Below are 23040 nucleotides of genomic sequence, written 5' to 3'. Positions count from 1 at the left end.
GAAGTTTTCAGAGGCTGGTGTCCAGAGGAGAAGACACCAGGGAGGAGATGGCTGGGTCAATGGACTAAACCTCTTTCTGTACATAAAAATGGGTTTTACCCACCACAAGAGGCAAGTCACAGTGTGAGGAATGTTTGAAGAGCCAAGCAGTGAGGAAGAAGCTGGGATCTCACTGGAAGAGGAAGAAAAACCTCATTGGAGCTGGAGAATGACAGCAAAGTCACGCAGGGGCTGGGGAGGCTCCTCCGCCACGACCCTCTTGCTGCAGGGAGGCCTTTAGTGCCCATCCCAGCCACCACCTTGGCAGAAGCAAGAGCATTATGTATGTGATGTTTTTTGTTTTTTTTTAATTAGTGCACTGAGGAAACCTTGTAAAACCATGAGAAGCCCGAGGCAGGGAGGGGCTGCCCTTTTAAACCAGCTGTCTAAGCCGGATGTGTGACTAATTAGCGGGGTAAAGGTGATGGCTCTAGCTGGGGATCCTGGTGTTTCCTTCACGAGCCCACAGCTGGGAAGGACAAGGACTCAGGTTAAAGTCATTTATTTGGTGTCAGAAACCTCTTCCTGCCCTAGGAAAGCTGCAGTCCTGCTCCCAGGGGTCAATCCATGGGAAAGAAGTGAAGCTCTCCAAGGATGTTGGGTTTTCTTGGAGCCCTCTGGCTGCTGACTGATGGGCTGATGTTTTGGGCTGATGTCTGGTGGCAGGGGTTGGCTTTTAGGTGGAGAAGAGAGAGGTGCCCACTCTGGTGCTACGACCCTGCTAAAAACCAGCAGACTAAGAGGGGTTGTTACTCAATCAATGTTTTAATTGACTTGAGCAGAAGATGTGGTTTCCACAGCAACGGGCCCAATTTGTACAAAATCAAGAGTTAAAAAAAATAAAAGCAACAAAACCTTAAAAAAAACCAAACAACCCTGAAAATGGGCATTTATTAAAAATTAAAAGATACAAAAGAGCCTTGAGCAGCTCACACTCTTCCAGCCTCCTGGAATTTCTTAAAGAGAAGCTCATCAGCCCGAAGGGCGAAGGTCAAAGCCCGTTTCTGGTAGAACATGGAGTCGGTGGCCAGGTTGTCAATCACATCTGCCAGGAGATGGGCTCTCTCCACGGAGCTGCCCGGGGCGTCGTAGCCCAGAGCAGTAAAATGCACATGCAGGTGATAGTAGGAGGGTTGGTAATGCAGGTAGATCCGCAGCTTGGAGCTGGGAACCCCAAAACGCTTCATTACAGCCTCCTGGGGGGGGGGGGGGAAACCCCAGTCAGGACTTGAAAGGAGCATCCCTGGGTGGCATGGAAGGCAGGGAGGAAGGCACAAGGGATCTCTGCTTCCCCCAGCCCCACAGCAAGGAGAGGGAAGGTCAGAGCTCTCCCCCTGCTCCCTTCCACAGCAGCCATGCCTCCAGCTGCCCCACTTCCCCCCTGCTGACAGGACGTGCTCAGATCGTTTTCCCTTCCATCCCTTATCACCTTCGCTCACGCGGCCGCTGGCGGGTCCTGTTCCCAGCTGGTGTAATTAAAGCCACAACCAGCACCAGCAAACTCTGGCACTCGGGCTCGGTTCCTGCAACTCCCTGACTAATCTCTTCATTAATCTCCACTTTCCCCAGTGCAATTACTTTCCAAATTTCCAATGCAGTGAAGGGAGGAGACACTTGTCACACACCCATCAACCAAGGACACCCTGTAACAGGGCTGGAAAAAACTCATCAGCCAATTTCAGGGGGGACCTTTTCACTCTCTAAAACTCCCTGAAGGGAGGTTGTAGTCAGGTGGGGTCAGGCTCTTTTTCCAGACAACTAGTGATAGGACAAGAGGGCCTGACCTGAAGCTGTTCCAGGGGAGGTTTAGGTTGGATATCAGTAAGCACTTCCTCATGGAGAGGGTGACCAGACAGTGGAATGGACTGCCCAGGGAAGTGGTGGAGGCACCATCCCTGGAGGTGCTGGAAGGAAAGGCTGGAGGTGGCACTTAGTGCCAAGGTCTGGAGATGTGGGGGTGTTGGTCATAGGCTGGACTTGATGATCTTAAAGGTCTTTTCCAGCCTTGGTGATTCTGTGAAAATGGCGAAGGGGTTGGGAAGGAGAACTATCAATATGGGGATGGGCTCTGGCAGCTGGTGGGAGAAATGCTGAGCAGCCCTGAAATGCCTTAAAAGTGGCACGATGGAGCTTTCCTTGGCCAGGCCTTGCACCTACCTTGCCCTCTTGCAAGATGTTCCTCAGCAGTGGGAGGTGCTCAGCCGTGAGGTCCCGAAGGGACATGACGTCCCGGCGGTGAACGAGGGCAATCAGGTAGAGGTCATCCAGCTGCAGGGAGATGGAAGATGGTGACAAAGGTGAGAACATAATGAGCAGAAGCATTTGGATGTTTTGGACCTGCCACACCAACCACAGTTTTCCAGGCTACCTGCTGTTCAACAAAGCTGGGCTGAATCTGGGAGGAATCTCCCAGTATAAGATCATAGAATCCCAGACTGGTTTGGGTTGGAAGGAATCTTAAAGATCCCAACCCCCTGCATGGGCAGGGACACCTCCCACTAGACCAGCTTGCTCCAAGTCCCATCCAGCCTGTCCCTGAATGCTTCCAGGGATGGGGCAGCCACAGCTTCTCTGGGCAACCTGTGCCAGTGTCTCACCACCCTCATAGTGAGGAATTTCTTCCTAATATCTAATCTATATCACCCCTCTTCCACTTGAAAGCCATTCCCCCTTATCCTATCACTCCATGCCCTCACCTACAAACCTGCCACACCTCAAACCATCATTTTTGAACAAACTGGTTTTTGTCCAGGAATAAGCAGAAGAGGACATCCTCACAGTGGGATCACTAATCCCTTCTCAGCTTTAAACACAGACTGATCAATCAACTCTTTTCTCCTTTGCACATTCACATCTCCCTGAACATCTCAAAAAGGTGGCTGAGGCTGGCAGAAAAGGTGCTGTTACCCCCCTGCTATGTGGGGGAAACTGAGGCACCCACCAGCCCATGTCCAGGCTGCTGTGGGGTCTGCCAGCACCCCCCAGGCACAGACACACACACACATTTCTGCAGAGCAAGCAAATGGTTCATCTCCACATTTAGAGAAGGATTTGCAGTGAATCACAGCAGCCAAAACTGCAACTGGAGATTCTTCCCAACCAAAAAGCTTCCTCTGTTTCCACTGTGTGAACAGCCGGGCACTTCCCAGGCCCACACTTCTACAAATAACTATTTTCAAGTCCTAATCAGTCACCATGCAACCCCAAAAATATGGTCCAGCCAGATCCTTGGGACCACCCCACCCAAAGCACTTCCTGAGCTCAATGGTTAACGAGACATGGGGCTGTGGATCATTACACCTTAAACAAAATCCAATTAAATAAAAATCTCTGTCTCCTTGAGCTCAGTCAGAGGCTTTTTAAAGTAAACATTGCAAAGCAAAGGGTTTAGATATTTGAGACCCAGCAGACCCAGTAGTATCTCGGGATGCATTAAGAACAGTGTGGCCAGCAGGTCCAGCGATGTTCTCCTCCCCCTCTACTCTGCCCTCCTAAGACCACATCCAGAGTGTTGTGTCCAGTTTTGGGCTCCCCAGTTCAAGAGGGACTGGGATATACTGGAAAGAGTCCAACAGAGGCTACAAGGATGATGAAGGGACTGAAACATCTGTCATATGAGGAAAGGCTGAGAGACCTGGGCCTGCTTAGTCTGGAGAAAACTGAAAAGGGACCTGATGAATGTCTACAAATATCTGAAGGGTGGATGTCAAGAATGGACCCGTCTCTTTTCAATGGTGCCTGTAATACAAGGAGGGGAAATGGCACCAAGTGACAACACAGGAAGTTCCACCTCAACATGAGGAGGAACTTCTTTCCTGTGAGGGTGATGGAGCCCTGGGACAGGCTGCCCAGAGAGGCTGTGGAGTCTCCTCCTCTGGAGACTTTCAAGACCCATCTGGATGCCTTCCTGAGTGACCTGCCCTGGATGTTCCTGCTGCAGCAGGGGGGTTGGACTGGATAATCTTCAGAGGTCACTTCCAACCCCTATGATTCTGTGATCTGTGATTCTATGATTTTCAGAGCTGTGAGAAACCCATGTGGCTATCGGGAAACAGGCACTTGTGCCAAAAGATGCTCTCAAGGACCCTGACTTGGAGCTCTTGGAACACAAAGCTGTTACTTCTTGAGTTGATAAACTTGGGTTGATTCCCAAAGCAGCCTGTGCACAGCTCCCAAAAAAGCTGGTGTATCAGCTTGTCCTCTTTGGATTAGGGCTGGCTGGTAGGAGGAAAAGCAAACATCTCTTCTCCTTAGAACAACATCTGCATGTTGCTGTTTGAAACAAATAAGACCGTTGCTAAAAAGGCCCCGTATGATGTCACATCAGGCATCGTTTCAGGCAATGCCTCAGGTTGGAAACCAACTCAAAAGAGGTGAGGAAAAAAGAAATCACACCAAAAAAAACCCAAAAAGCAACAACAAAAAAACCCCGAACACTGAAGAAACCAACTCAAGGTTTAGGCAGCAGGAGCTGATGCAGCACTGAGAAGGTCGAGGCTGGCAGCAAGCGTGCCGACTTGATGATGCAAATTATGCTCCCAATACAATTCCTGAATCTTCCTGCCATAATTCCAGGTAAATTGGCAGCAATTGCAGGCACGGTGCTAAGCTGAATGCTGTCCCCCTGAAAGTAAAGGGCACTGAACAGGGCATGGGGATGAATCACAGAATCACCAAGGCTGGAAAAGACCTTTAAGATCATCAAGTCCAGCCTATGACCAGCACCACCACATCTCCAGACCATGGCACCAAGTGCCACCTCCAGCCTTTCCTTCAACACCACTGCCTCCACCACTTCCCTGGGTAGTCCATTCCAATGTCTAATCACCCTCTCCATGAGGAAGTGCTTCCTCATATCCCACCAAAACCTCCCCTGGAGCAGCTTCAGGCCAGGCCCCCTTGTCCTGTCACTGGTTGCCTGGAAAAAGAGCCTGACCCCAACCTCCCTTCAGGGAGTTGTAGAGAGTGAGAAGGTCCCCCCTGAGTCTCCTCCAGGCTAAACAACCCCAGCTCCCTCAGCCTCTCCCTGTAAGACTTTCTCTCTAGTCCTTTCACCAGCCTCATTGTCTCCTCTGGACCTGCTCCAGCACCTCAAGATCCTTCTTGCAGTGAGGGGCCCAGAACTGCACCCAGGACTCAAGGTGAGGCCTCCCCAGTGCTGAGCACGGGGAGAATCACATCCTTGGTCCTGCTGGCTGGTGGCTGCCAGCTCCAGCTCACCATGTAGCACCTGCCGTGCCAAGGCCTCTCCAGGAAGGTCTTGCTTCTGGTGAGCGAGTGGAAATCCAAGCTCAGTTACCCCATCACAGCATGACAAGGGATTTCTGGTGTAGCTGATGCACAAGGAACTCATGGTGACCAGAGAACACCCTGCAGTGTCTCACCTGTCCTCTCCTAGGCCAGAAACAGGGGCTCCCCACAGACTTGTGTTGCCCTTTTTTTTTTTTCATTTTTAGTTTCCATTTCTAAGTTTTATCCCCCCTGCCACCCATATTTTGAGGCATTTTGAGGATCAGAAATGCAAAAGTGACTTTTTTTTTTTTTTTTTTTTTTACTCCATGGGGTGCATATGTGGAGTTTCACTTCCCCAGGTACCTTCCAGAAATCCAGAGCTCAAGGAAATCATGACCCTCTCCATTTAGGATTACAGCCTGAGCTTCAAAACCTATGCATTTCACCAACTGGCCACTCCCACAAGGGGTTAAGCAGCTGCTCCAAAGCAAACCACTGTTTAATATTTATCAGTGTGTGAAGGAAAGTTAATGGCAGCAACCAAAGGACAGCCACAGTTTGTGCCTGAAGTGGGGGGAAAAAAAGCACAAAACAAGTTCAACAGGAACAAAGACACAGCTGCTTTCAGGTTCAAACACAACCCAACAACATTTGGGTTAATCCAGGAGAGAGAAAGTGAAGGTAATAAATAAATCCCCCAGGGAGAACAGGCTGTGTTTACAGCATCCAGAATTAGCACGTGCTAAAAGGCCCTGGCAAGATCATCACTCAATGACAGTGTGAACAGGAAGGACAAAGGCCCCTACTAAAACTTCTATCACAGAATCACACTGGTTGGAAAGGACCTTGAAGATCATCAAGTCCAACCATAACCTAAATCCTTGTTCTCCAGACCTTTCACCAGCTTGGTAGTTCTCCTCTGGACACCCTCCAGGAACTCAACATCCTTCTTGTAGTGAGGATGACATGCCATTAGCAGCACAAAAGTGCACATTTCCTCTGAATTACCTTCAGACAAGCAACACCCCTTCAAAGGGAAGCAGAGCAAACCAACCTGGTTTTGGTTCCACTTCAAATCTGGAACTAGCACAAAGCCATTGGAAGGATCTTGGTTTTCATGGACGATTCGATCGGCCTCAGCTTTCTTCTCCAGGATGTTATACACCCACTGAGAGAAATATATGACTTATTAACCAGCAGAGAAAAGAAAAACACCTCAGGCACATTTAGCCCAAGATCATGGATTAGTGCACATTCCCTGCAACTAGAATATTAAATAAAACTCCTAAAGACTTGACTTTAGTATGACCAAATAATTTCATGGCCGGTAACATTTGTAGTGAATTATCCACTAACCACTGCAGTGACAAACTCTAGGCTGTTACGAGCACTTCAGTGAAAAGATGCCCCCCTTTTTACCTCACAGGCTGCACCATAACCTTTACAACTCAGTCTGGGAAGGGAGCTTAGAGGATTTTTTTTCCCCTATTCAAAAAGGAAGAAACAGACTCCTTGCAAGCCTGAGGCTGGACACAGCTTTGGCTGCTGGCAGCCAGCACTCAATGGGTGAATCTGAAAGGACTGTGATTTCTTGGGCAACTTCTTGGGCAATTTCTTGGTTTCCTGGCTGATTAGAAACCAATTTCCTTCTTTTTCTCTTTTCTACCTAAAGCTTCAGGCTCCAGACTGCCTGTAATCCCTGCTCTGGTTATCCCCCCACGCTCCTCCTTCCAAGCAAAGCAACATCCAGATAAGAGTTTTGGATACAAATTGGAAGAGATCAGGGATAAGTGACAGAGTAGGACCAGAAGAAACCATCTTTGCTTTCCTGGCTCCCAACCTGACCTCAACCACCTTTCTTTTCACCTCCAAAATGCACTTGATGCTCTGGCTTTAGTCCAGCTCAAGTACTGGCCTGCCGAGGCACTTCCAAGCAGAGTCCTTAGAAGATAAGACAAGGCAGCAGAAAATAGCATTTGGAAGCTGAAAACATTTCAAAACCTCATTTTCCCCATCAAGTTTAGGTCTGAAACCTTTTGGTTGCCCCAGGTGGGTAGGGAAGGTGCAGTCAGTCCTGCAGACACACTGACCAAGCTGGGATCAGACACTCAAGATAAAAAGAGCTTCTTCTGGGGAGCTTAATCTTATCAAAACTTAGGATCATTGTGAGCTGACCTGAATATATCCTTAGGGAGAAACCAACCTCTCCTCTCTTGATCTAGGGATTTTCTCTTAAATTTCTGGCCTGTTCTTCCTAGCAACGATGTCCTAGAGGAGATTAGATTCTCAAAGCTATTTTGGAAAGCACAGCACAGGATCACTATGCTCTGTGACCCTGGAAGAAAAGCAGGGCAGGAAGCTCAGCAGGAAATGAAAGTTTGCCCTTTAGGGGTTTGTTTTTTTGGGTTGTTTTTTTTTCTTCTCTGTGCTTGCTCTTTCCACAAGAGCCCAACTGAGGAAATTCCTCAACCCGAGAAGCTGAATTTTCAACCCAAGGCTAACTTATGTGGCAGGCAGGTCATCAGCTGATGGCCCCTGCTGTTTCCAGCACAAGCCCAGTGAGGACAGCACATGTCCAGAGACTGGCACCACAATCAAACTGTTATACTGAAAGCATCTGTGCTTTGCATCCTCCAGCAGAAAATAGAGAGGCCTCTGTAGTCCCGGTATATCTGTTCCCCTTCACATTTTCCCTCCACTCATCAAAACCAGTTAGATGAGGACAAGGAGCAGAATTATCAAATCACAGAGGTCAGGGACTGACTGTGTTGACCAGGATTTCTCAGCAGATGCTACTGATGGTCTCCAGGAATATGTTTCCACGTACAGAAACTCGGCAAGAATGTGGTGGAAGAGGCAGAGGGCAAAAGCTCAAGCCATTTCTGAAGGCAGCTGCTACAGGAAACTAAACAGCCTTCAGAGCAGGTTGCTGCCTGGTGGAAACACGCTCTTGCTTTTCTTCAGCTGCATGGGGTTGGCTCCTACAGGCTTGTGTTCCTTTCAAAAGAAGAAAGTCAGGGAGAGGAATGGTCAAAAAGGATGTAAAATGGGAAAAAAGGCCACTGCTGCTTCCTGGGCAAGGAGGACACAGCTTCACCATGTCGAATATGGACTGAAGGGCTAAATGGCAGATGAGCTGCAGGCAAAGCCTGAGGAGTGAGTTGTGAAGCAGGAATCCAAGAGTGATCTGTGCCTTCCCCATTCCACAACTCCCAGGAGACTCCTAAGAAGCCCAAACTGCACCAACGCCCAGGGAGCCACCCTTGGAAAGGAGGAGGAACATCCCAGCACAGAAAGTCTCCAGAAGCCTTGAGAAAGGCCACTCCAGCTACACCTCCACGGCAAATTATTTTCCACCAAGACGGAGAAGAATGACCCAGAACAATGGGGACACCAAAGAGAAAGAGTTTAGCATGGCTGAGCTTACCCCACAGGCCAGACAGCCTCAAGAAACCCTGACAACTCAACTCTTCTGCCTCCAACCTGAGCTTTGGAGGAGGTACCCAATAGCCCAGCATGTTGAAGGAGACCAAAGAGGTCCATCAAGCAGTGGAGCCCAAACCTGGATGCTGAAGCTCTGGGACTGGATGAAGGGCAGTGTTATGTCCTTGTAATCCTCCCAGGTTTCACGGATGAGGTGCACTTCTTGGTGGAGGTACTTCTGGAGGTGTTTCTCTGTGGCAGGATACACCACTGTGGTTTTTATCTCTAGAAACAAAACGTGTTTGCCAAGTTACCATCCCAGACAAAAGCCAAAATTCTTCACACCCCAATAAATCTGTTTTCCCTTCCAATAAACACCACATTAGCTCATTTTTAAGACTGAAACAGCAGGGTGGTAGAGAAGAGACATGAAAAACAAACACATGCTGTAACAGCTCAGGCTGCTTTTCTCCAGGAAGAAGCCAACAACGTGCCCAGGGCCTGTCTTTCCAGTTCAGGTGGAGGAGTCTGCTGTCTGAAAGGGGTTTTTTTTGCCCCCACTCTGTCTCTTTCAGGCCTATCAACAACACAGAGCTGGGTCTCCCAGGGAAGAGTTTCTCTGCAGTCACCAACCAGAGCAGAAGCAACCCTGAGGGCAAAAAAACTTTCCCAAGTGAGCACCCAGCAACTTGCTCCAGCCACAAAGGCAGATGAAAACTTTGCTGCCTGATTTCTGCAGCATTAAACAGGACATAAGCATGCTCCTTGACAGTGGCAAAACACTCAGACAAAATTCCAGGATTCAAACCCTGCCACAACTCCAAGGGCACAGGCAGCACCTCTGCCTTCCCAGCTAACAAGGAGCTGCTGTTTCAGGAAGCAGAAAAAAGCCCCACAAGGCTGGACAGACCCTGAGATCAGCCACAAAAATCACAGGCTGCACTCACCAGGGACTGAGCAGCCATGCGTTGTGCTTTATGTACATATATATGCTAGCCAGACACATGATGTAAATCTCTATTTGTTCCTGAAGCCAGAACTTAGGGTGGGGGTTTGGGTGGGTTTTTTTAGTTTTCTGCTTTATCTTTTTTTTTAAGGCTGGTGCTGCACAAGCCAGTTACTGCTTTTTCATTTCATGCCAAACCCATGAATGAAATCCACAGGAAAATGCTGGTAAGATGAAATATGAAAATGCAAACCACAAGGGCAGCCTGGTTCCATTCCCAACATACACATGTTCAAACAAGGTTGTTTTCCAGGACTCGATGAACACTTCTAGTGGGATGATGTAAGGGAAAAGAGAAGAGAAAAAAGGGGAGAGGCAAAGAAGGGGAGAGGAAAGGGGAAGAAGGGGAAGAAGAAGGGGAAAAAGAAGGGGAAAAAGAAGGGGAAAAAGAAGGGGAAAAAGAAGGGGAAAAAGAAGGGGAAAAAGAAGGGGAAAAAGAAGGGGAAAAAGAAGGGGAACAAGGGAAAGACAAGGCTGTAGCTCCTCTGCTTTGAAAGACCAGCAAAGCACAGGGCAGAAAACAAAAAGGCAAGAGATAAGTAAACAATGTCCAGCCTCAGGCTGGAAACTTCCACAATGTAATTTTCTCCTCCAAAACAGGAGCAGGAGAAACCCCTCCGTGCTGGGGGCAGTGATATCTGTGGTGTGTGCCCTGGCTGGGCTGCAGAGGACCCTTCATGTGGCTTCTCCAGCACCTCCCCAGTTTCTGTGGGGAGCACTCCTCATGGTGGGGAGAACCACTTCAGATCCTGTAAAACCCACTGTGAGCTCAGAGAAACCCTGCTTGTGCAGCTGTTTGTTTAGCAGATGTTTATAGGAGAAGGACAGAGAGGCTGTGGCTCCCTAATGATTCTTTCCCTTCTAGAGGTCTCATCAACCCTGAAACGCCCCAGCAATGCTAATTAGCATCCAACATTCCAGCCAGAGAAGCTGTGAGAAGAGCTCAGAGCCTGACTGTCTTCAGGAGCCCGTTCATGGGATGCAAAGTCCCATCTAGAGTTGGGCTCAGCCCCAGGAAACATCCATGGGGAGACCAGACTCACCACAGAGTCTCTTCCATCACCAGCCACGCTCATGCTCTATTTTAAAAGCCACCCTGCTCCTGGCAGGCTCCACTGGCATGAAAGCATCACGTATGCTGTGGGGCAGCCAAAACCTCCCTGTGAAGGGGAGTAAGGAACCACTGGACACGTGACTGCGATTTTCAGCTGGCTGAAGGGTGACGGATTTTCTCCACAGGGTGTCTGAGTCACATCGGCCGGCATGTTCCTGAAAGGCCAGTCCAGGGAGGCCACAATATGCCTGTGGTTTATTCTGGAAGTCAGGACTGGCTGTCAATTAACTGGAGGTTATGAAAAAGGAGGCTTAATTGAAGGAACCTGGATGAGCAGGAGGCACAGAACCTATGCGACACTCCCCCAGGGCATCTGAGGGGATCCACCACAGCCTTGTTTCCCTGCCCAGAAAAGCAAACTTGGATTGACCAGAAGAAAACTTCTCCCCCTCCTGCTAAACACAAGAGCAAAAAACGAACCCAAGACACAAAAAACAAAACCCCAGCTCAGTTTGGGGAACTGATGGAAAAAAGGGCTGAAGGCAGCTGTCACCAGGAGCATAGGACACATCACCCCCGGCTCCCTACACGTTGCAGGAGGTGGAGAGCTCACCACACCCACCCCACTCTGCAACATCAGAACTTCAGTTCTGTTTAAAATAGATTTAAACATGCCAGGGAGCCAAGAGAAGCAAGCAGGGCTGGAACAACCTGTTTCCACCTTTGGGCAGGAGTACTTTTTCCTCCTTTTGCTAGAAGGAACAGACCTTTGGTCTGACCTATGCTCTGGAGACAGGCTGAGGGAGCTGGGACTGTTCAGCCTGGAGAAGAGAAGGCTCCAGGGAGACCTTAGAGCACCTTCCAGTGCCTGAAGGGGCTCCAGGAAAGCTGGGGAGGGGCTTTTCACCAGAGAGCAGTGATAGGACAAGGGGTGATGGTTTTAAACTGAAAGAGGGGAGATGTAGGTTGGACATCAGGAAGAAATTCTTCACCATGAGGGTAGGAGGGACTGGAACAGGTTGCCCAGGGAGGTTGTTGATGCCCCTTCCCTGGAGGTGTTGAAGGGCAGGTTGGATGAGGCTTGTGCAGCCTGGTCTGGTGGGAGGTGTCCAGGCTCATAGCAGAGAGGTTGGAACCTTGTGGTCTTTAAGGTCCCTTCCAACCTCAACCATTCTATGATTCTATGATCAACTCAACCATGGAATGCAGGAAGGTACCAACACCAGGAAACAGGCAGAGCAAGTTGCCTTTGCACTCTTGCAAGTTTTCTTTACCTCTCTGTGAGCTCCTTCCTGCTGTGTACAGATCTCTGCTGGCTTCCCATCATCAGGTAGCTCCTTTGATGCAGCCCTACCTAAACACGATGATGCACAACCTTATCCTTCTCCTGCTGTATTAGTTTATTTTGTTTCATGACCATCATTGTGCAGTGGAACACTGAATTTAACCTTCCCCTGACCAAGCAGGACCACAGCTTTGCCTGGGACATCCTGGGCTCTCATTACTGACTGACCTAAAGCACAAAAGGATGAAGCCTGAAGGAGCTGACACCACCTCCAAGGCCAGAACATGTCAGGGCAGCCATACAACAGTGCCAGGGGCTGCTGGTCCCTTCTTCCCCACAGACCTGGAACTGCCATTGCAAAGAGGGAACTTGCAGGTCACTAACCCAAAAAAACAGAGCAAAGCCCAGTGCCACCTCCCACCATCCCCAGACCAGTCCTCCTCTTCGACCCCTGCCACCTCAGCCTCCAGCCTTTTATTTGGGTGGGAATGTGAAGTTTTCTTCACTGAGCAAGCCCTGCAGGCAGGAGGAGCATGGAAATGCTGGGAGACAAACCAGACTTCCTAGAGCAGCTCCTGCAAGTTTCTCCAGCTCCTGACTGCCCAATACCAGACTCCTTTTGGGCTGGGGAAGGCAGGGACATATAGAACTGCCTGCATGACTGAATACTTCCACACTCTCCCATTTATCCTGCAATTTCTCCACCCTATGTTGGAGAGATGGAGCAAGAGCATAGAATCATAGACTCATAGAATCATAAAGGTTGGAAAAGACCTTCAAGATCATTAAGTCCAACCATCTGCCCTATAACCCCCAACCTGTAGCACTGCCAGGGGTGGTTGTGGCCCAAGTGCAGGACCCAACATTTGGCCATTTCTGCTTTTCAAGCTTCTTTTCCAGAAGACAAAGTGGAGTAGTTACTACATGAGGGCCTAAGGTTCTCCTTGTTGGTACACAAAATTTAATTTAATCACTAGTTTCATCAGTTGCTAGATTCTCTTCCCTACTACAAAAGCATCCCTTGCTCTCTCTGAGAGTCCTGGAGCTGGGGTTTCCTCCACCAGCACCTCACACCTTTAGGCACGAGCTGCCTCTTAAATCCACACAGCCTCCAACAACTGGTGACAACACCTGCCTGTCTCTGCTGCAGGCCAGGCAGGATGGCAGGGCACCCTCTCTGACACTACCAATCTCACTAACAGATTTCCTTCTCACTCGGGTGGTTTTGCCTTTCCAATGAACTCTGACCATTATCAAGCTGACTGATCAATGTTATTTCCCATTTTAGCCCTGACTTGTCTCTCCTGGTGGCATGGACCAGGTCCTCTTTCTAACCAGCGCCACCTTCACACATCCCAGTGTGCTCCCAGCCCTAAAAATCTCCTGCTTAAGCTGCAGCGGAGTGAAATTCCTCTTCCCAGGACAGAAGGAAGCCATTTGATCAGGTAATTCTTTTGGCCTCCATTTCTCTGCCTTCACCATCCAAACAAAGCAACCAGCCCGGCCTCACAGGCTCCAAGACAAAACAAGCTTTCATGGCACAGGGCCCATGTCAGCTTGACTCCAAGCAGAGAACACCATCCAAATCACTGAATTGAGGAGGTGGGGAGAGGGGGAAGAAAATACCCACTTTCAGCTATCAAGAAACTCCAGATGAATGAAGGGCCCCCCTGGGACTTCAGACCACAAAGGGAGAGATGAGAAACGTGCCTTGAAGAGGCAGAGGGAGCTCCTCACACTGGCACAAATCCCCCGCCGAGTTTTCCTGGGTCCGGAGCTTCCTCTGACCTTTGGAGAGTGGGAAGCTCAGGATGCTGTGAAACACCCTGGGGTGTCCCTGGGGGAATTCCTGGGGGAAACACCCTGGGGGAATTCCTCTGTTAGCTGGGACTTTCTGGAGGAACTCCTTAATGCCGAAGTTTGAACTTTTCTCCAAAACCCGTCACAATAACCAGACACAAACCTGCAAGCACCAGGAGATAAAACCCTGCATCCCTCTAACCCTGCCAGCAAGAGGCTGAGACAGACCCTGTGCAAGGGCTCGCTGGGTCTCCACATCATCACTTGATGTTCAGGGATCCTTCAGAAGCCTGGACATTCTCTGCAGCCTCACAGGAAATGTCTCCTCCTTTTCTGGTTTGAGGTGCATTCCTCCTGGTGACTCCTGCATTCCTCCTGGTGACTCCCTCCTTAGGCCACGACTCAGCTCCAAAGGGCAATTTCCTCCCCCTCCTGATGTGCACAAACCACTTCCTCTGGTGCCAGCCCAGCTGCCTGGCAGCAGCTCACAGAAGGTGCCCACAAAAACACCTACTTGGCTCAGAATCACTTGGAAGGAAGACTGCTTTTGCAAAACCTGCCTTTTAACAGCTATTTTCAAGTAATCAAAAAGACAAACTTCAGAAGGAAGCCTGGGGCTTCTTCCCCATTCAGCCCTGCTAGAGGAAAGGCACCGACACTCACCTGGAAGCACAGCACCTTTGGTCCAGTCACACATAAGCAGTGTGTCTCTGTGGGGCAGAGCCACAGCTCAGGAGACACACTGAACAGAAACAACCCAAAACCTGGAGGTGGGAAGACCCAAATTCACCTGTTTTTTCCTCCAGCCTCTCAGAAAGAGCACAACCTGGCACGGCAGAGTCTAAGCCCGGTGACCCTTTAACAGCCTTTTCACCCCATCGAGGGTTTTTGCACCTGGCATGACTCTTAAATTAAATAAAAAATGTTGCTACGGGAGGAACGCTGGAGTTATTCAGAGCTGCAGCAAAGACATGCAAGGAAGTGAAAGCCAGCACGGCCGGCAGAGGCCTAAGGGATTTTAGTCTTGCAATGCCACCTTGTGGGAATGGCTGCAAATCGCTGCTGGTGCCCAAGTATTTCCAGCCCAGGAAGTGAGCTCTCAGATCTTCCCAGGCAGGGCAGCTGCCACCGAACCGTGGTTGTCACACCTCCCATTTCCAGCCCTCGAACGGACAAGAGGAGCTTTGCACAACTCACCAAGACGTTTCTTCCTCCTACACCACGGAGCTAAAAGAGGAGCATTTTCAGGGAAGCACATCAGACATCCCAAAAGCTGACTTCAGGACCGCAAGAACTTCTTACTTCATGCTACTGCCCCAATTAACTTTGACTCTGTTAAACCTGTTTGGCTGTTGTGGTGTTTATTCAAGTGTCAACACGTAATTAATCGCTGCACTTGCAGAATTTAAACATGCACCAGCCTTAAACTGACATGGCCAGCCTGCCAAAAATCCATCCTGCAGAATGACAGGCACCCACCCACCACTCTCCCTGCTTCAGGGAGCCCTGCTGCTCTCAGCCAAACCCCAGGTTGGTGGAGTCAGGTCCAGCAGCAGCACTTGTCTGTTGTGTCTCTGCCTGTGGCTCCAGCTGCCCCCCTGGGACCCCAGCTCACCGCTCAGCTCCGGGGGAGGGTACAGGTGGTATGTGCTGTAAATGTCATTGCTCATCTGCAGCTCCAGCTTTGTGTGCTTCTTCAGCAGGTCCAATACCTTCTCCTCCTGGAAGGGAGTCTTTTCCAGGATGACTACAGCATCTGTGCCCTCTCCAGAGGGGCTGGTTGCCTGGAATGAGAACAGATAAAGCTGTCAGCAATCTCCAGCACTGGCTGGAGAAGACCTGAATGCCTTCACCCAGCAACCACAGCAGACACCTTGCAGCCCCTCCTAGTCCAGCCACTCATCCAAAAATAAAGACACATTTGCCCCCAAATACAGCAGGAATCTGCTCCCTGACAAGGAACCCAGGTGTTTTTGGGGGGAACACAGGATGCTTCCAGCACATTCCCTCTGACCCACAGCACTGATTTGATCCTCCTAAGTCCACGTGGGGCCACTGACCAGGCAGGCAGAGGGTCAAGAGAGCAGAGGCAGGAGTAGGGGTTTGCATCAGGGTGAGGAAGCAACCTCAGTACCCAGGGAAGCCCTCCCTGAACACCGTGTGGGAGGAGCAAAGGGCTTCCTTCACCTGGGGCCCCCAACCCAGCCATGCTCCCAGGGCAGAGTGGGCAGGTTCAATCACCTGCTGACCACCAACCCATTTCCCCAAGAGCAAAGCAGCAGCCTGACACTTGCCCATCCTCATGGCCTGCTCAGATGCACATCTCCAGGAGACAGGAGCAGAGGCAGCCACATGGTTCCCGCGCCAGGACCAGCCTCTCCGGCTGCAAAACTTAAGAGAGTTACTACCAATTTCCCTGTAACACACCTATCCCATTTACAGCCCCGGAGTTACCATCTTACTTGCAATCTCCCACCACTTTACCTACCAAGCACGAAAAACCTGCTCGCTTGGCCAAAAGCAACAGGTAGACTAATAAAAACATATAACCTGAGGCTTAGAATAAAGTTTCTGCCAAGAACGGCCGCTTCCTGCCGCTGGCTTGGCCGGATTTGGGCAGGACGGGGCTGAAGAAGGGACTCTGGGGCCAGACTTTATTGAGTGAAGAGGGGTCGGGCGGCAGCGAGGGGTACAGACCGGAGGGGACGGGGGAGGAGGGGACCGGGGGCAGCGGGGAGCCCCGGCCAGGCTGAACGCGGCCGCGCCACGTGGGGGCTGAGGGGGCGTGGCCTGAAGGCAGGGGCGTGGTCTGGATGCGGGGGCGTGGCCTGAGGGCGGGGGCGTGGCCTGAAGGCGGGGGCCGTGACTCATGGCCAAATAGGCGTGGAGCGTACCGAGGGGCGTGGCCTGCCGGCGGGGGCGTGGCCTGCCGGCGCTCCCCCTCCGCGGGGAAATGGCGGCGGGGCCGGCCTGGCCCGCCCGCCCCCGCTCCCAGGTACCTGCCCGTGCAGGAACACAGTCTTGTCCCGCGCTGACTCCCGCAGCACCCGCAGCACCCGCAGCTCCGCCAGCGGGAAGTGAGCGCCGGCCCCGTCATGATGCCCATCTCCGGCCGCCGCACCCTCCTCGGGCCGCCTCCTCTTCGCCTGCGGCCCCTCCGCCATCGCCCCGCCCCGCACTGCGCCTGCGCGGCGCCGGGAGCGCGGGGAGCGGGCCGCGCGGGACAGCGCCCCCTGGCGGCCCGGCGGAACTCAGGGACTCTATAGCCCTGTAGCCCCTGTAGCCCCTATAGCCCTGTAGCCCCTATAGCTCCTATAGCCCTATAGCCCCTATAGCCCCATAGCCCCTATAGCCCCCATAGCCCTATAGCCCCTGTAGCCCCTATAGCTCCTATAGCCCCTATAGCCCCCATAGCCCTATAGCCCCCATAGCCCCGTAGCCCCTATAGCCCCCGTATCCCCCGTAGCCCCCATAGCCCCCGTATCCCCCATAGCCCCTATAGCCCCCGTAGCCCCTATAGCCCTATAGCTCCCATCGCCCCTATAGCCCCCATAGCCCCTGTAGCCCCCATAGCTCCATGCCCCCTATAGCCCCACGGCCCCAGGTCCCCATTGCCCCAGGGGACAAGTCTCACCCCCGGGGTCAGGTCCCGCCACTCCAGGTCCCCATGGCCCCACCACAGGGCCCATCGTCAAAGGGCTACACTACCCCAAAACCCGTGGCCCGACATCCCAGAGCCTCACCACCTGAGGGTCCCACCACCCTCAACCCATAGCCCACTCCCCCCCAGGCCCTGTTGTCCCCAGCCCATGCCCCCCACCACCCCAGGTCCCCTCACCCCTCCCTGGCTATAAGCTGCCTCCTCCCACTCTAGAGGACCCCAGAGAGGGGTCAGGGATCACCCACCCCCAGACACAGAAACCCAGCAGCCAAAGGATTAAAAACAATGCAAAACCTTAAAAATTTTATATTTTCATAGTCCCAAAGACAGCAAGGGCACCTGCCCACAGCCCAGCACCCTGGGGCAGGCACCTTGTCAACTTCCTGGAGTCTGGGGGGGGTCTGAGCCCCCCCAGAACTGGTCCTCACCCCAGGGGGAACCTTTGAAGTCCCCTGGACCCAGACGAGGTTGGAGCTTAGTGTTTGTGTGAGAAGCAGCAGGGACCTGTCCCCATCCCCACCCAGGGGCTGGTGGTGCCATCACGGGGACGTGGCAGGCTCCACACCGCTGTGGGGGTCTCCTCGTCTCCTGGTCCGAGCAGCTCAGTGTCACCTCCAAGGTCCGTTGGGACGTGGCCGCATCCTGACCTGGTGGGGCAGCACCACAACGCCAGCGGGGACACCTCAGCCTGCTCCTGGAGCTACTCCGTGCTGCTCGGGGAGCTCCGGCACAGCTCCTGGAGGTCTGTGGGGGCAGCCCATAAGCCCCGTTAGCAACCAGACCATATCAAAATCAACAATTTTAATAAATTCCCAGAATCCTGTCCCTTCCCATGTTCCCTGCCCCAGCGGACTGACATTCCACAACCATCCCCAGGCACACTCACAGCGCACAACAGTGTCCCTGATTTGCCTGAAGCTGTTCTCCTTCAGCACCATGGAGATGTAGTAGAGGTTCCGCAGCTCCCTGGGATAATCCTTCCGATCCACACCCTTCAGCACTGGGATGGTGCGCCCGTTGGCCATGGGAGCTTCAGCCAATGCCTGGTGCATCTGGTACTTGCACCAAGGGTCCTGGAGGAAGCCGGGGGTGATGAGCATGACCCAGCAGTGGCTGTTCTGCACGGCATCACACAGCTCTGTCATCATTGCACTCCCTGGTGTGGCATCCCGCAGCTGGAGGAAGCAGCGGAAGCCTTCAGGCTGCCCCTCCAGGTAGGACACCAGCTCCTCCACCAGCTCCAGGTCCACCTCGCTGTGGCAGATGCAGATATCGTAGCTCTTGGCCCAGCGGGCGCTACTGGAGGCACTGATGTCCGGTGCCAAGACAGAAGACAGATGGATGGATCTCACTAGGCTTGTGCTGGGAGAGGAGCCAGAGCTCTCAGCAGAGGATGAGGAAGGCGAGGATGAAGCAGCACTGCTCCTCTCCGCTGAGCTGCGCTTGGGCCTGTGCAGGAGCCGCCTAAACCAGCCTGCAGTGTTGGGAGGGGCTGCAGTGAGGTTGGGGGGGGGCTCAGCACCCCCACGAGCTTCCCAAGGGCTCAGCAGGGCACCTCCAGGTGGGATCTCACCCTGGGCACTAAACACACACCATCCCCCTCCCCAGCTCCTAAACCCCCAGCTGTCAACAACCCCTGTGGGCACCGTCATGTCTCAGCTGGGAGGGGCAGAGCGGGAGGGTTTCTATCCCACCCTGGCACCCACCCAACCCGGACTCACCAGCCATGGTGGGCAGCACGCTGCTCAGCTGCCCAGCACCAGTGAGAAACCTCTCCTGCTAGTAGAAAAACGGAATAAAAAAAGGAATTAGGAGTGCAGGAGCTCAGCAAGGTTTATTCCAGGGACAAGCAGTACCAGAGGGCTCAAAATCACGCCCCCCTCTCCCCGCCAAGCAGGGTTTTCTGCATCTGTTTCCCCAAATTTGCCAGGAAGGAGCATTTTGAGCTCCGGCAGGACTGGGAGCAGCAGCTCTGGAAATACACACCTGTTGGGAGTAAGGCTGGGAGCCAACAGGCAGGAAAGACCCTCATTCCCAGTGGTGGGGAAAGGATCCTGTGGAAAGGAGAAGCAGGGATCAGCAGGGATCAACCAGCTGCTAGTAAACCAAAGACATCTTGGCTGATGCCTGCCCCAGCAGCCCTGCCCATCCCGGCCCCAGCACAGTCTGGGGTGTCTAGATGTTCCCTTTTTCCAACCCTTTGGAAAGAAGCCACCCCAAATCTGCAGCCTTCCCCCCAGCCCCAAGACCAGCAGAGGACTGCGGCGAACGGCGACAGGACACCGGCGTGCCCTGCTCCCGGAGAGCTGGCGCCTGGGAAGAGCAAAAAGCTGGAGCGCAGCTCCAAGGAGAACCACGGACAGTTTGGGAGGTGATGCCTACCCGGGCTGCAGGAGTATGGCGCCAGAGAAGGGAAAGGGGACGCATCAGCCCCTGGGTTGGGTGAGGAGGATCTCCCCAGGGGTGAGGCGCCGTCCCCCTGCAGCCCGGCAGGACCTGACCCAGCCCCGCAGCCTCCCCACGGGGGCAGCCCCAGGGCACCCACCAGCTTCCCGAGGGACAGGGAGGAGGGGCTGCTCCGCCGGCGGGTCCGGGCAGCGCGGAAGCGGCAGCGGGGCCGCCCCGTCCTCCCGCCCGCATCCGGCACAGCCCGGCCCGCCCCGCCCCGGTTCTATAACCGGGCCCGACGGCTCCAGCTCTGCCTGTTTCTGGGAGTTAAACTTCCCAAACAAGGCACTTTACGCCCAAAAAACCCAAAAACCTCCCACTTCTTTCCCAGGTTGCGTTCCGCCGGGGTCGCCCCGCCATGCAGCACAGCTCCATCCACTGGTTTCGGAAAGGTCTCCGGCTGCACGACAACCCAGCACTGCTGGCAGCAGCCACCGGCTGCCACCGCCTTCATCCCCTCTTCATCCTCCATCCCTCCAGCAGCCGGGCAGGCGCCAATGCCCGCCGGTTCCTCCTGGAGGCCCTGCAGGATTTGGACAGTAGCCTACAGAAAATAGGCTCCAGGTGAGTCCTGGTCTCAAGGGGGTTTTTGTGGCACCTGAAGGAGCCCCGTGCCCACCTGGCTCCCCGGCAGGCTGTTCGTGGCACGGGGCTGCCCCGAGGAGGTTCTCCCCCGTCTCTTCCGTGCCTGGGGGACGACACGGCTGACCTTCGAGGTAGACACCGAACCCCTCACCCGCCAGAGTGATGCCACTGTGGCTGAGTTGGCAGCCCAGCACGGCGTGGAGGTGATCCGGGAGGTGTCCCACACCCTCTACGACACTGAGAGGTAGGTGCCAAACTTTGGGTCACAGGGGATCTAGCCCCAGCACTGAGTGTCTCCCTCCCTCTCTCATTCCAGAGTCCTTGCCCTGAACAATGGCAAAGCCCCCCTGACCTACAAGCACCTGCAGAGCCTCCTGGCATCCCTTGGACCTCCAGAGAAGCCAGCCCCTGCGCTCACCCAGGAGCACCTCCAGGGTGAGTGTGGGGTGGACCTGAGGGGGTAGAGCACAAAGCTGGGTCAGTGTTCACTCTGGAGCAGAGTGATGGCCATCACAACCACACTTCTCCCCAGGCTGCTTCACCCCATGCCAGGCCAGCCACGACATCAACTACGGGATCCCCACCTTGGAGGAGCTGGGCCACGACCCCACTGAAGTGGGTCCTCAGCTCTACCCTGGCGGGGAGACAGCCGCGCTTGCCCGGCTCGACATGTTCATGGAGAGGACAGTCAGTGCTCAATGCCCATCACCCTAATTTTGGGGCTGCTTCGCCTCCCCCCATCCCAAAACACAATCCTGGTGTGTCGTCCATCCAGGCCTGGGTGTGCAGCTTCAGGAAGCCTGAGACAGAGCCCACCTCGCTGCGCCCCAGCACCACCGTCCTCAGCCCCTACCTCACGCTTGGCTGTCTGTCGGTCCGCACCTTCTGGTGGCGGATTGAAGAGGTCTACCAGAGGGTGAGGTGGCATTTTTAGGGTTGGGGGACCTGGAGGCTGGACAAGACAGGAGCCAGTCCAGCTGAGGGGCTGATCCTGCCTTTCCCAGCAGCGGGAGCACTCCCAGCCCCCCGTCTCCTTGCACGGGCAGCTCCTTTGGAGGGAGTTTTTCTACACCGCGGGCGCCAGCATTCCCAACTTCGACCGGATGGTTGGCAACCCCGTCTGCCTACAGGTCGACTGGGATGACAACCCCCAGCACCTCTGCGCCTGGAGGGAGGTATTTCCCTTGGGGATAAGCCCCAAATCCTTAACACCCCCAAAAACCACCCCCCTAACCCCAGCACCCCACGGCAGGGCCGGACAGGTTACCCCTTCATCGACGCCATCATGACCCAGCTGCGCACCGAGGGCTGGATCCACCACCTCGCCCGGCACGCTGTTGCCTGCTTCCTCACCCGCGGGGACCTCTGGATCTCTTGGGAAGAAGGGCTGAAGGTCAGGAGATGCCTCCCAACACCAGCCAGGCTCTCAGGGACACCGTCCCCATGTCATCATATGTCTTGCAGGTCTTTGAGGAGCTCCTGCTAGACGCTGACTGGTCCCTCAACGCCGGCAACTGGCTGTGGCTGTCGGGCAGCGCCTTTTTCCACCGGTATTTCCATGTCTATTCACCCATCGCCTTTGGCAAGAAGACAGACCGGGATGGGGCGTACATCCGGTAGGCGTGAAACCCAAAGCCACAGGAGACAGAGGGGTGACCTCCGTGGTGGCCTGACCCCTCGCCATAGAAAATACCTCCCCATCCTCAAGGATTTCCCTGCCGAGTACATCTACGAGCCCTGGAAGGCACCACAGGCTGTGCAGGAGCGCGCGGGCTGCCTGGTGGGCACCCACTACCCCCAGCCTATTGTGGAGCACGGGGTGGCCAGAGAGAGGAACCTGGGGCGCATGAAGGCAGCCCGTGCCTGGAGAGGTAAAAAATCCCCCAAGGGGGGCCAAGCTCCCCCCACAGCCCTGCTGCCACCCCAGCTGCCTTCCTGCCCTCTAGGCACCAAGCGGAAAGCACCAACCAGGCCCTTGGTGGCCAGATCACCAAGGAAAAAGCCCAAGGCTGAGCAGCGCTGAGCTCCACAGGGATCAGGCATCACTTGTCCTGTTTCCATTCAGCTGCCTCACATTAATCCCTTACCCTTCCCTGCTCCGAGACCAACTTTGCTGCTGCTGTCACCACCTGAAATATCAAGTCCCCACCCGAGGACGAACCCTGATGGAGGGCAAGTCAGCCCCAACTGGCAACCCCTGAGCTGCTGGACCATGGTCCAGAGGGTGAACATCCCCGCACAAACCCAAGCTCTGAAGGGCAACACCCCACTGCACCGACCTCACCCCTGCCTTAGCTATAACATCATTATTAAATGCAATAGAGTAATTAAGCAAGCACAGCATGATTCACACCTCTTGACCCACCAACAGCAGCAGCACAAGCCCGTATTTCTGCGGTGTCACAGACCTGGTCACCACGGGAAGCCCGTGGTTTATTCAAGTGCCTGCAGAGAGCGTTAGGAAAGAGTTGAAGATAAGACAAGTGTGAAGCGAGGCCAAAGCCAGC

The 23040-nt window shown here is 53.6% G+C and overlaps 3 protein-coding genes across 8 annotated transcripts; 1 reads left to right on the top strand and 2 right to left on the bottom strand.

Moving 5' to 3' along the window:
- Window positions 1-895: 895 nt before the first annotated feature.
- DCPS (decapping enzyme, scavenger) lies at window positions 896-17006 on the bottom strand. The gene is made up of 6 exons (XM_051638400.1): window positions 16839-17006; window positions 15455-15623; window positions 8834-8979; window positions 6326-6439; window positions 2197-2307; window positions 896-1235 (listed from the first exon to the last, which is right to left on the bottom strand). Exons 1-6 carry the CDS (start codon window positions 17001-17003, stop codon window positions 969-971), a joined length of 972 nt encoding a protein of 323 aa, XP_051494360.1. The 5' UTR covers window positions 17004-17006; the 3' UTR covers window positions 896-968.
- A 936-nt stretch (window positions 17007-17942) lies between these two features.
- Window positions 17943-20129, bottom strand: TIRAP (TIR domain containing adaptor protein). 3 transcript variants are annotated; one of them, XM_051638629.1, is made up of 5 exons: window positions 20046-20129; window positions 19487-19554; window positions 19222-19279; window positions 18387-18974; window positions 17943-18244 (listed from the first exon to the last, which is right to left on the bottom strand). In XM_051638629.1, the coding sequence occupies exons 3-5, from the start codon at window positions 19226-19228 to the stop codon at window positions 18201-18203; spliced, it is 639 nt and encodes a 212-aa protein (XP_051494589.1). In that variant the 5' UTR covers window positions 19229-19279; window positions 19487-19554; window positions 20046-20129; the 3' UTR covers window positions 17943-18200. The 3 variants fall into 3 exon arrangements, with proteins under 3 accessions (XP_051494589.1, XP_051494587.1, XP_051494588.1); XM_051638627.1 differs by having other exon boundaries at window positions 19222-19276; XM_051638628.1 differs by lacking the exon at window positions 20046-20129 and adding an exon at window positions 19883-20038 and having other exon boundaries at window positions 19222-19276.
- Window positions 20130-20161: 32 nt separating this feature from the next.
- On the top strand, window positions 20162-22897 carry LOC127393496 (cryptochrome-2-like). 4 transcript variants are annotated; one of them, XM_051638626.1, is made up of 10 exons: window positions 20162-20512; window positions 20583-20777; window positions 20850-20968; window positions 21066-21220; window positions 21309-21449; window positions 21538-21708; window positions 21786-21926; window positions 21998-22149; window positions 22242-22404; window positions 22480-22897. In XM_051638626.1, exons 1-9 carry the CDS (start codon window positions 20307-20309, stop codon window positions 22381-22383), a joined length of 1422 nt encoding a protein of 473 aa, XP_051494586.1. In that variant the 5' UTR covers window positions 20162-20306; the 3' UTR covers window positions 22384-22404; window positions 22480-22897. The 4 variants fall into 4 exon arrangements, with proteins under 4 accessions (XP_051494586.1, XP_051494584.1, XP_051494583.1 ...); XM_051638625.1 differs by having other exon boundaries at window positions 20163-20512; window positions 22220-22404; XM_051638624.1 differs by having other exon boundaries at window positions 21541-21708; window positions 22220-22897.
- Window positions 22898-23040: the final 143 nt, after the last annotated feature.

This window comes from Apus apus, chromosome 22 (assembly GCF_020740795.1).
Source record: "Apus apus isolate bApuApu2 chromosome 22, bApuApu2.pri.cur, whole genome shotgun sequence".
Taxonomy (NCBI): Eukaryota; Metazoa; Chordata; class Aves; order Apodiformes; family Apodidae; genus Apus; species Apus apus.
The sequence above is the reverse complement of the archived record's forward strand: the minus strand, read 5'-3'. Positions and strand labels throughout refer to the sequence as shown.

Coding starts and splice junctions, on each gene's coding strand:
- TIRAP (XM_051638629.1), bottom strand. Junction 18,245..18,386: donor CAGGGACACTGTTGTGCGCT/GTGAGTGTGCCT, acceptor CTGCCCCCACAG/ACCTCCAGGAGCTGTGCCGG.
- DCPS (XM_051638400.1), bottom strand. CDS start 17,003: ATGGCGGAGGGGCCGCAGGCGAAGAGGAGGCGGCCCGAGGAGGGTGCG. Junction 15,624..16,838: donor CTGTGTTCCTGCACGGGCAG/GTACCTGGGAGC, acceptor TTCTCATTCCAG/GCAACCAGCCCCTCTGGAGA. Junction 8,980..15,454: donor CCCTCCCCCGGAGCTGAGCG/GTGAGCTGGGGT, acceptor TTTTGTTTCTAG/AGATAAAAACCACAGTGGTG.
- LOC127393496 (XM_051638623.1), top strand. CDS start 20,307: ATGCAGCACAGCTCCATCCACTGGTTTCGGAAAGGTCTCCGGCTGCAC. Junction 20,513..20,582: donor CTACAGAAAATAGGCTCCAG/GTGAGTCCTGGT, acceptor GCTCCCCGGCAG/GCTGTTCGTGGCACGGGGCT. Junction 20,969..21,065: donor CACCCAGGAGCACCTCCAGG/GTGAGTGTGGGG, acceptor ACTTCTCCCCAG/GCTGCTTCACCCCATGCCAG.